Source organism: Pristis pectinata, chromosome 9, assembly GCF_009764475.1.
Source record: "Pristis pectinata isolate sPriPec2 chromosome 9, sPriPec2.1.pri, whole genome shotgun sequence".
NCBI classification, from domain to species: Eukaryota; Metazoa; Chordata; class Chondrichthyes; order Rhinopristiformes; family Pristidae; genus Pristis; species Pristis pectinata.
Window position 1 is genome coordinate 97,978,055 of NC_067413.1, and position 12,530 is coordinate 97,990,584.

At 42.8% G+C, this 12,530-nt stretch overlaps 1 protein-coding gene across 1 annotated transcript in view; it reads left to right on the forward strand.

Moving 5' to 3' along the window:
* fbxl2 (F-box and leucine-rich repeat protein 2) overlaps positions 1-12,530 on the forward strand; it is a 142,717-nt gene that overhangs the window by 111,112 nt on the left and 19,075 nt on the right. Inside the window, exon 13 of the mRNA XM_052023033.1 lies at positions 10,624-10,680. Coding sequence (XP_051878993.1) covers positions 10,624-10,680 — 57 coding nt within the window. The remainder of the gene's footprint in view (positions 1-10,623; positions 10,681-12,530) is intronic.

Below are 12,530 nucleotides of genomic sequence, written 5' to 3' on the forward strand. Positions count from 1 at the left end.
ATCCCGTAGGACCTACGTCAAAGTCAGTTTGAATATTTGGACGCCTGCCATAATGCAGAGTATTTTGTAATTTTGCAGAGTAAGAATTAACTCCAGTGCAGTAAAGAATTAGTATTGGGATAGGCTAACAATTTATGAGTGGAAGCCTGTGACCAGTGGTGTGTGGCAAGGATTGGTGCTGGTACACTTGCTGTCTTGTTAAATATATTGCCGACCTGGATGTGAATGTAGGAGGTGTGATTAGTAAGTTCGCAGATGACACGAAAATTGTTGCTGTTGTTGATAATGAAAAAGGTAGTCTTTGGCTTGTGAACAATATTGATGAGTTGGTAAGGTGAGCAAAGAACTGGCAGAAGAAATTAAATCCTGAGAAAAGGAGATGGCCACAGTTAAGGTGTCGGATGACCGGAGGACAGCAAGTGTGGTACCTTTATTCAAGAAGGGCAGCAGGTAAAGAAGGGCAATTACCAGGTAATTACAGAACAGTGAGTCTAAAATCAGTGGTAGTGAAGATATTGGTAAACATTCTGAGGGACAGGATTAACCTCCACTTGGAAAGGCAGAAATTTTCAGGGATAGTCGGCATGAACTTGTTGTGGGGGATCCTGTCTGACTAGTAGGATTTGAATTTTTTGAAGAAGCAGTGACATGTAGTGTTGAGGGCAGTGCAGCTGATGTAGTCTACATGGAGTTCAGTAAGGCCTATGACGAGGTCCCACATGGAAGGTTGATTCAAAAGGTTAAAACTGATGGGATCCAAGACAAACTGGATCCAAAATTGGTTTGGTAATATAAGACAGAAGGTGATGGTAGAAGGTTGTTTTTGTGATTAGAAGCCTGTGACTAATAGTGTACCACAGGGATTGGTGCTGGGACCCTTAATGTTTGTTATATACACTAATGACTTAGCTGCTAATATGATTAGTAAATTTGGAGATGATACTAAAATTGGTGGGGTTATGGATAATGAGGATAGTCTCAGGGCACCGTATGATATTGATCAGCTGGTAAAATTGGATGGAGCAATGGCAAATGAATTTAATCCTGATAAGTGCAAGGTGATGTATTCTGGGATGTCTAATAAGAGTAGGACATACACCAAGAATGGTAGGATCCTCGTGAGTAATGAGGAACAGAGGGACCTTGGTGTACATATCCAAGGGTTCCTAAAGGTGGCAACACACTTCTGGTTGCCACACTGTCAGAAGGAAGTGATGGAACTACAGAGGAGATTCACCAGGATGTTGCCTGGGATGGAATATTTCAGTTATGAGGAGAGACTGGATAGGTTGGGTTTGTTTTCCTTGCAGCAGAGGCAGCCAAGGAGATGCACGAAATTATGAGGGGCATAGATAGGGTGGAAAGTGATAAACATTTCCTGATAATGCAAACGTCAAAAACTATAGGCACAGGTTTAGGGTGAGGAGTAAGAGGTTTAGACAGGACCTAAAGAAGAATTTTTGAACCCAGAGGGTGGTTGCAATCTGGAATACGCTGCCTGGGGTGAGAAGGCAAGTACTCCCAAGATTTGAGAAGTACCTGGATGGGCTATGACCGTGTGTTGCCATATAAGATGGTAGGCATGTACATAGTGGTGTGAAAAACCTGTTTCCGTGTTGTATGACTCTGACTTTATATGGAGCCCTTTGGAAGGATTAATATGGCAAGGACATGCACAGGACCCTTGGAAGTATTGAAGAACCAAGGACTTTGTTGAACATGTTCCAGGATACCTGAAGGCGGTAACACAGGTCGATAAGATGGTTAGAAGGCATGCAGGATACTTGCCTTCATTAGCCAGGGCATAGAGTATAAGAGCAAAGAGGTTATGGAGTACTGTGTGCAGCTCTGGTCACCACACTATAGGAAGGACGTGATTGCAGTGGAGAAGTACAGAGGAATTTCACCAGGATGTTGCATCAACTGAAGTGTTTCATCTATGAAGAGAGACCAAATAGATTAGCTTTGTTTTCCTTGGAGTGGAGAAGGCTGTGGGAAAGCCCAGGGTACTTTAAACTTTGTAAAATAAAAGGGATTTCTTTCTAAACTAGATTCGCTATCCTGTAACGAAATTGGAACAGCTGCCCCATTTTGCTTCCCCACTCATCTGAGGCATAATTCTGTTTATTAGATTCTTTGTTTTTATGGCTACTGTTGATGCCTATAGTTCTGGTGTAGGCCGAGAATAGTAAATCCCTCTTCCAGGGAAAGCATTATCCTATGGAGAAACGATTTCTTATTTCATACTCTCAGTAATGATCTTTTTCTACTTTCCTTCCTACTTTCTCTTACTTGTTGACACATTTAACCAAGGAACCAACTATCAGACTTCTTGGATAGTATTGATGTAATGTGCCAGATGAGAATGCAAGTGTTTTATTCTGTCAGGAGTAAAGAATGTTAAGACTGGATTGCAAGGATAGATTGTAAGAACAAGAGGGGGACAGTTCTCCTTCAGTAAGACACTTGAAATCTAGTAGGCTGACACATTACAATGACCGCTTGGTGTGATGCACAAGAGACTGCAGTTGCTGGAATCTGGAACAACAAACAATCTGGTGTTGGAACTCAGAGGGTTAAGGGCTTCGTTACCGTATGCTACTGAGCATAGAATAGGAAGATAGGGATGGTATAAGAAAGAGTACTTTTGATTTTTGGATCAAGCTGGATGTTTTGCAGTGGCAAGGTTTGATACTGCAATTGGTGAAGATTTAAACTAATTTGACAGGGAAGTGGGGCACAGAAAAGATGTACAGTTGGGAGGAGGTGCAGTCAAGTACAGAAGGAAAACTTGGTCAGTCCTGCAGGCAGAGCAGACGTAGGCATGATAAGGAACATGGGAGGAATCCAAGTTAAATTGCATCCATTTTAATGCATGGAGTCTGACTAATAAGGCTGATGAACATGGAGTGTTGATCAGCACATGGAAATATGACACTGTGTCTGTCATGGAGACAGGATTAGGGCTGAATCCTCAACATTGTATGCTATAGAATCTTCAGGCATGGCGATGGGAGAGGATGTGAAAAAGGTGGCATATTGATGAAGTCCATTACTGTAGTAATGATGGAGGATATCCTAGAAGGCTGCTCAAATGAGGCTCTATGCATAGAGCTTAGAAACAAAAAGGAGACAGTCAGCAGGAGATAGAGGAGCAGATATGTAGATAAGTCACAAAGATGTAAGAGTAATAGGGTCACAGTAGTAAGGGATTTCAACTTTCCCAATATTAACTGGGATTGCTTTTTGAATCCATACATAGTCCTACTAGAGAAGATTAGATCCAATCCAGATTTTAATCTCAGAATATAGCCAGGTAAGTGGTTGAAGTATCAGTGAGCAACCTTTTTGAAATAGTGACCATAACTTTTTAAGTTTCAGGGTAGTTTTGGAAAGGGTTAATGGTAGCCTGGAAATTAAGGTTTTGAATTGAGGAAAGGCCAATTTTAGTAGCATAAGACAAGACTTGGCAAAAGCAGATTTGGAGCAGCTACTTGCAGTTAGGACTACATCTGACATGTATGAGCCTTTCAAAAGTGAAATAATGAAGTTTCAAGGCCTAAGGTTCCCACCAGGGTGAAAGAGAAAGGCATTAAATCCAAAGAACCCTGGACGTCAAGGAATATTGAGAACTGATTAAAGAAAAGAAGTCGTATGGCAGGCGTTGAAAACAGAAGACGCAATGGCCCAAAATCAGAATCCCTGCCCCATACACCAACTCTTCAGCCACTCATTCATCTGCTATATCCTCTTATTCTTACCCTCACTAGCACGTGGCATTGGGAGTGATCCAGAGATTAGTACCCTCGAGGTTCTGCTTTTTAACCTCCTTCCTAACTCCCTATATTCACACCGCAGGACCTCATCCCTTTCTCTACCTATGTCATTTGTGCCAATGTGCACAATGACAAGGGAAAGCAATAACAGAATGCAGAATAAAGTTACAGTTACAGAGAAAGTGCAGCCAGACAATTAGGTGCAAGGCCATAATGAAGTAGTTTGTGAGGTCAAGAGTCCATTTTATCATACTAGGGGACCATTCAATAATTTTATAACAGTGTGTTAGAAGCTGTCTTTGACCCTGGTGGTATGTGCTTTCAGGCTTTTGTGTCTTCTGCCGTATGGGAGGGGGAAGAAGAGAGAATGTCCGGGATGGGTGAGGTGTTTGATTATGTTGGCTACTTTACTGAGGCAGCAAAAAGTATAGACAGAGTCCATGGAGGGGAAGCTGGTTTCTGTGATGCGCTGAGCTGTGTCCACAACACTCTGCCATTTCTTGCGGTCTCGGGCAGAGTAGTTGCTGTACCAAGCTGTGATGCATCCAGATATGATACTTTCTGTGGTGCATCCTTAAAAGTTGGTGAGTGTCAGAGGGGACATGCTGAATTTCTTTAGCCACCTGAGGAAGTAGAGGCGCTGGTGTGCTTTCTTGGCCATGGCATCTATGTGGTTGGACCAGGACAGGCTATTGCCAGGATTGCCATGAGGATATGTTGTGGAAGTTTTTGGAGGTAACCAAGAGGGTTGATGAGGGCAAGGCAGTGGATGTTGTCAGTATGAACTTTAGCAAAGCCCTTGACAAGGTCCAGCATGGAAGGTTAGTCTGGGAGGTTAAATCGCATGGGATCCAGGGAGAACTAGCTAAGTGGATACATAATTGGCTTGATATAGGAAGTGGAGTGTGATGGTGGAAGGGTGTTTTTCAGACTGGAGGCCACTGATTAGTGGTGTGCCACAAAGATCTGTGCTGGGCCTGTTGTGTTGTTCATCATTTATATAAATGATTTGGATGAAGGTCTACAAGGTACACTTAGTAAGTTTGCAGGTGACACTAAAATAGGTGGCATCGCAGACAGTGAAGGAAGTTATCAAAAGTTACAAGGGGATCTTGATCAGCTGGGTAAGTAGGCCGAGGAATGGCAAATGGTGTTCAATCCAGAAAAGTGTGAGGTGTTGCATTTTGGGAAGTCAGTCCAGGGTAGGACTTTCACAGTGAACAGTAGAGCCCTTGGGAGTGTTGTAGAACAGAGACCCAGGAGTACAAGTACATAATTCCCTAAAAGTGGCATCACAGGTCGATAGGGTGGTGAAGAAGGCCTTTGGCACGCTGGCCTGGGCAGGGCATTGAGTATAAGAGTTGGGATGTTATATTGCAGTTGTACTAGTTGTTGGTGAGGCCACATCTGGAGTATTGTGCACAGTTTTAATCATCCTGTTTTGGGAAAGAGGTCATTAAGCTGGAAACAGTGCAAAGAAGATTTACAAGAATGCTGCCAGGATTCGAGGGCCTGACTTGTAGGGAGAGGTTGGGCAGGCTGGGACTTTATTCATTGGAGCATAGGAGACTGAGGGGTGATCTGGTAGAGGTGTATAAGATCGTGAGGGGCATAGATAGGATGAATGCGCACAGTCTTTTTCCGAGGAAAAGGGAATCAAAAACTAGAGGGTAATGGTTTAAGGTAAGAAGGGAAAGATTTAAAAGGGACCTGAGGGGGAACATCTTCACGCAGAGGGTGGTGGGTATACGGAACAAGCTGCCAGAGAAAGTGGTTGAAGCAGGTACGATAACAACATTTGAAAGACACTTGGACAGTACCATGGATAGGAAAGGGTGAGAGGTTTATGGGCTAAATGCAGGCAAATGGCATCTTGGTCGGCATGGACGATTTGGGCTGAAGGGCCTGTTTCCATGCTGTATTGTTCTATGACTTCATGACTCCAGGTATTCCATTTGGTGGGTTAATAGGGGCAGCAGTTAGAGAAGAGAGAGAATGAAAAGCTATGAAATGAGGGCAATAAGAGTGCGCACGTAAACAGAGGAACTTAAAAAAATTATGAAATGTGGGACTTCAGGACGTGTCCAGCAGGTCAGACTGTGCTAATGGAGAGAGAAAAACTGAGCCAATGTCATAAATGGAAGACTCACAACAGAAATGGTCAGTTTAGATGCAGAGCAAGTTAGCTGAAGTTGTAGAATTCAGTAAGGGGCTGCAACATCTTCAAGGATGGGGGTAGATCTTGGTGGTAGTAGCAAATATTTAACTGAGAATTTTGAAGGCAGAAGTGGAAAAGGGTTCCATGTGAACAGCAGTTGATCGTGGGTCAGTCGATCGTAAGAGATGGGTGAACGCTGTAGCGAAGGGATGGGCAATGGCCTCCATTGCCCTCAGCTGAACATACCCAAATGGAAGATGAGGTGCTGTTCCACAAAGTTATGTTGAAAGTAACAGACAACAGGAAGCTCTGGGTCATCCCTGCAGAATGAACACAGGTGCTCTGCAAAGCAGTCACCCTAACTGCATATCTCCAATGTAGAGGAGACTGCAGTCTTCTTCCTCTGCTGACTACAAAGCTCTAATTTAACAAGCCTACAGACTCCAAGAGCTCTTTTGACTTTATTCTCCCACCCTGGATCCTTTAAGGACTCCATTCCATCCTCCCAGTTTCTCCATCTCCATTGTATTTGCTTGGATGGTGGGATTTTCCATGCAGGTGCCTCTGAAATGCTGTTGTTCTTCCTGAACCATGGCTTCTTCTCTACCACGGTTTGACTGCTTTTCATCTATTTTCCACACCTCTGCTCTCACCCCCTCTCCTGGACAGAGCAAAGGTTGAGTTCCACTTCTCCTCACTCTCCTCCCTACTACCCTCCACACTCAATAGATCTTCCTTCGCAATTTCTGCCAATTTCAACAAGATTCCACCAGACACATCTTCCCCTCTATAGCTTCCCTTTCACTGATGTGAGGTTTAGTGGCCTCTAATTATCTAGATTATCCCCATTTCCCTTCATGAACAAAGGCACAACATTTGCTATTCTCCAGTCCTCTGGGACCTCACCGTTGCTAGTGAGGACACAAAGATCTTCGTCAAAGCCCCAGCAATCTCCTCACTTGCTTCTTTCAATATTCTGGGATATATGTCATCAGGCCCTGGGGACCTATCCACCTTAATGCTGTTCCGAAGACCCAGCACTAGCTTCTTCTTGATCTCAAACTGTCCTGGCACATTAGCATGCCCACTCTGCTTTCACTATCCTCTAAATCCTTCGCCTTAGTAAATACTGATGCAAAGTACTCAATTAGCACCTCAGCCACTTGCTCTGACTCCAGGCACTAATTCCCTCCTTTATCCTTGAGTGGACCTATGTTATCCTCTTTTTCTTAATAAAAGTATAAAATGCCTTGGGATTCTCCTTGATCCTGCTCAGCAAGAACATTTAGTGGCCCCTTTTGACCTTCCTAATTGCCTGCTTAAGCATTTTCCTGCTATTTTTATATTCTGCAGTCTGATTTTAGCTTTCTAAACCTTATGTGTGCTTCCTTTTCCTTCCTGACTAAATTTAGGACCTCCTGGGTCATCCAAGGTTCCCTTACCTTACCATTCTTGTCCTTGCTCCTTACCAGAACATGCCGATCCTGAACTCTGATCAGCTGGTCTTTAAATAACTCCCACGTGTCAGACGTAGACTAGTCCGTTAGCAGCTGCTCCCAGTCAACACCCCTTAGCTCCTGTCTTATCATGTCATAATTTGTCCTCCCCCAATTTAGTACCTTTCCACAAGATCTGATTTTATCCTTGCTTATAACTATCTTAAAACACAATGAGTTGTCGTCACTGTTCCCACAATGTTCACCAACTATCAGGTCTGTCACCTGGCCTGGCTAATTTCTCAAAACTAGGTCCAGTATGCTCTCTCCTCTGGTTGGACTCTCCACATACTGTTTTAAGAACCCCTCTTGGATGCACTGAAGAAATCCTGCCCCATCTAAGCCTCTTGTATTAAGGAAGTTTCAATCAATACTGGGGAAGTTAAAGTCCCCCACTATGACAACCCTGTTGTTTCTGTATCTTTACATAATCTGTCTACATATCTGTTCCTCCACCTCTCGGTAGCTATTGGGGTGCCTATAGTATAATCCCAGCAGCGTAATTACACCTTTCTTATTCCTGATCTCTGCCGAAATTGCCTCTGTGGATGAGCCCTCCAGTACGTCCCGAATAGTGCTGTGACATTCTCCCTTATCAGTAGTGCAGCCCCTCCACCTATTTTGCCTCCCTCTCTATCACGTCTGATACAACAAAACCCAGTAACATTGAGCCGCCAGTCTTGTCCCTCACACAACCAGGTCTCTTTAATGGCAACAACATCATAATTCCATGTACTGATCCAGGCTCTAAGTTCATCATCCTCACCCATAATACTCCTAGCGTTGAAATAAACACATTTCAGCCCATCAGTCCCACCATGTTTATTAGCCAGACCCTTGCTGTCCTTCCTTTTAGTCTTACTTGTTATACCATCTTTCTTGCCCTCAACCCTACCAGCTGTTGCCCTGCTGCTGTGGTTCCTATCCTTCAGCCACTCTAGTTTAAACCCTCCCAAGTAGCACTAGCAAACCTCCCTGCAATGATATTAGTTCCCCTCCAGTTCAGATGCAAACCATTTTGTTTGTACAGGCTTCACCTGTCCTGCAAGAGAGCCCAATGATCCATAAATCTGAAGCCCTCCTTTCTGCACCAGCTCCTTAGCCATGTATTGAGCTGCACTATGTATCTATTTCTCACCTCACTAGCATGTGGCATGGGTAGTAATCCTGAGATTACAACCCTGGAAGTCCTGCTTTTTAACTTTCTACCTAGCTCCCTAAAAATCCCTTTGCAGGACCTCATCCCTGCTCCTGCTTATGTCATTGGTATCTATATGGACCACAACCTATGATATCCACAGTCTCCCGGATAATCCTGAGTAAATCCAACTGCACCTCCAGTTCCTTGACCCGGTCTGTCAGAAGCTGCAGTTGGGTGCAGTGAGGTTCCCTGACTTCCTTCATCTTGCAGGAGGAGCATTCCACTGCCCTGAGTGCCATTTTTGTCTACACTGAGTCAAAGCTCACAGATTAACAGGAAAATAAAAATTTGTACCAGTTCTTACCTGCTCCTCACCTGTGCCTCTATGCCAAAGCCTCTTGAGCCAAAGTCTCAGCTCCTCACTCCTACACTGGTCCACTCTCACGTACGTGGACATGAATTTGAAAAATTCCCAGTTAAAGCTGATGGTGTGAAATACACTAGTTATTGAACGTGGGCAGGGGAGAAATGTATTAAACTTTCTGTCAGGGGACTGGGAAACGTTTCACATCCGAGAGGAATGGGAAAAGTCTCAACAGTCGACGTTCAGAGAAAGCACTTAACTTTGATGTATTTTTTTCTGAATGCCCTGGAGTATTACCTCATGAGTTTACCTCTGTATATAATAGCACGCAGATGCTTTCTAAAAGGCAACTAGCATATCCTGTGTTATATTTTCTATTTCCTCCTTCATATACTTAATATCATTATATGCCGTATCTGTTGTTAAGATAGCAACTGGCCCCTGGAGCCAGTGGTGCTCCCTGGATTTTCTGTAATTTTATGGTGCTTGTATGTTGGTGGGGGGAAAGTGTGGGCTGTAATTTTCTGTTTTACACGGACCCTAATCTTAATTAGTCACTGCAAAAATTGATAGACTTTTGTCAAGTAAGGTTATCAAGTCATAAGGAATTTAAATACAGATCAAACATTATCTAATTAAACAGCAGAGCGGCCAAATAATTACTTCTTATTCATGTAGTTGCAGAAATAATTGAACTTTCAGAAGTTGTCCTTGGAAATTTAGTTTTCTTAAACAAATAGAAATTCATTTTCTTAACTCAAAGCAGCACTACATTGGTACATTTTAATTACCACAAAGTGATTCTTTTTAATCTGAAGTTTTCTTTTTGGAACGCATGCTGATCCCAAGTGTTTATACTGAGCTGATCTATAGTAATTCTAACTTTTCCACTTGTAATAATAATAGTGAAAATTCATGGTACTGTGATGTGCTTGCATTCTTACATTGGTGAAACATTTCTATATCCTAATATTTATGTTTCATGAAGGAGCAATTAATGGGCCAGATCATGTTGTCTTCTGATTTCAGCAACTAATATGGAAGTAAGTCCAGGACTTCCAGCCCTTTCTATTGAATATGGAGATCTGAGATATATTGACAGATTCAGAGGGACATATCTCTTTGTTTTCACCACTGTGGCGTGCAGTAGCAGGGCCAGTATTGTGCTGGAGAATCACCTCTCACATCTTGCAGGATCGAGACCTGTGGGTGTTATATGGTGAAGATTCAGGAGGCAAAGGTCAAGCTAATTTGCTTTGCTAAATTATTTTGGTTTTCTTTAATATTTTTATTAAATATTTAATATTTAGTTGTGCATTTTAGTTAACAAATTTTTAATTGCTTTGAATTATTTCAATTTGATTCTCAGAAACATTTACAAACTATTGAAATCAATGGCAACTTCTGCTTTTGCCAGTGTTATGCTCCAGTCTTTGAAGCCAACAAAACTGATAGAACTGTTTCAGACTGTGACCTACTCACTGTGCCATTGATGCTCTGTTGCTATTCAGATTAAACTGAACTTTGTGATGGAAGGTTCAGCGAGATCATCCCTTTGCATCTAGCCTAGGCAACCATGGGCAGAGATTCCAAGTAGGTAGTCTGGACCAACATGATCCAACCCATTATATTTGTAAATTGATTGATAGGAGACCAATAATTTCAATAACGCATGTGTTTTCCCACAGATCACAGACAACACGTTGATTCAATTATCCATTCACTGTCCTAGGCTAGAGGCACTGGTGAGTGAGCTCAAATAACTCATTTGCAGTTGAATCATAAAGCAATAACATTTATTCTGTCTTTCATTTATAACCTCCAATTTTCTTTTGGTTTACCTTTACACTTAGTTGTTTTCAGGAATTAATGTTGGGAATCAGTGTTTTATTGTTCATACTTGTATAAATGCCTTTCTTTGATTAAGTGTTCTACCAAATGGAACAATTAACATTTAGTCCAAATAACCCTTAACTTTCCAGTGATGACTGCAGTTTTTTGCACTTGGAAAGCCAGACAAAGTCATGGATCAAACCCATAACACTCAGGTGTTCCACCAGTGGCAGCCTGGGATATAGCATCACTGGGAAACTTCACGTAACGTTTCTTTGCCATTGACAGTCCCTCAGGGTTGAGCATGACTTTCTTCCACTCCAGTTTTCTGAGTTCTGAGCTGACTGGAGGCCAATGTAGAAAAGACAGATCCTTCCGCAGGTCTCTGACGGACCAGGAGGTCATGTAGTGTGTGAGATGGTACGCCCCTACCACTGTTTACACAGAGTTTCTGTGTGCTCCCAATACGTGAACCTCTCAACATATCCTTATTTCTGTTTCACCTTGCCAGAATCTCATATGCCACCTTTACCACCATTTCTAGCTGTGCTGCCATTTTTAGGGATCTGTGGACTTGGCTATAAGGAGAGGCTGTTCAAACTTAGCTTGTTTTCTCTGGAGCATCAGAGGTTGAGGGGTGACCTGATAGAAGTATATAAAATTATAAGATGCACAGAAAGGGTAGATAATCAAAGTCCTTTTCCCCAGGGTGGAAATATCAATTACTGGGTTTTGGGTGAGAGAGGGAACGTTTAAAGGAATTTACAAGGCAAGTTTTTTGTTTTACAATGAGTGGTAGGTGCCTGAAATGCACTGCCAAGGGAAATGGTAGAAGCAGGTATGAGCAATATTTAAAAGGTATTTAAACAGATACATGAACAGGCAGGGAAGAGAGGGATACAGACCATGTGCAGGCAGATGGGATTAGTTAGATTTGCATCATGGTTGGAGCATACACGGTGGGCTGAAGGACCTGTTCCTGTGCTGTACTGTTCTGTGTACTCCAAGGTCCCTCTATCTCATCAACACTGGCCAGGGCCCTACCATTTACTGTGTACGTCTACCCTTGTTTGCATCACCCCACACTTGTCAGGATTCAATTCCATTTGCCCAACTTTCCAGCTGATCTATATCATGCTGTAGCCTTAGCCAACCTTTCTGTCTACAACACCACCAATCTGCAAATTTACTTATCATACCTCTTGCAAGTCATTAATATATATGACAGAAATCAAAGGTCCCAGGACCAAACCTTGTGGTACACCACTAGTCACAGATTTCAAATCAGAAAAGCAACACTTGACCACTCTGCCACCTATTACAAAGCCAATTTTTGGTCCCATTTGCCAGCCTGCCCTGAATCCCATGGGTTCTAACCTTCTGGACCAGCCTAGCATGCAGGACCTTGTCAAAGGCCTTACTAAAGTCTATGTAGACAGCATATACCTCACTCCTCACCTCAATATGCTCAGAAAGCTGCTCAAAAAAAATTGTGAGAATTTCCCATGAAAAATGCTGACTATCCCTAATCAATCGCTGCCTTTCCAAGTGAAAATAAATCCTGTCCATGAGAATGTTTTCTGATAGTTTCCCTCCGCTGATGTAAGACTCACTGACTCCCTTTTTGAATAAAGGAACAACACTTGCCCTTCTCCAGACATCCGGTCCTTCACCCTTGGCTATCAAAGATGCAAAAAATATTCCAACAGGGCTCAGCAATCTCTTCCCTTGCCTCCCAAAGGAGCCTGAGGTACATCTCACC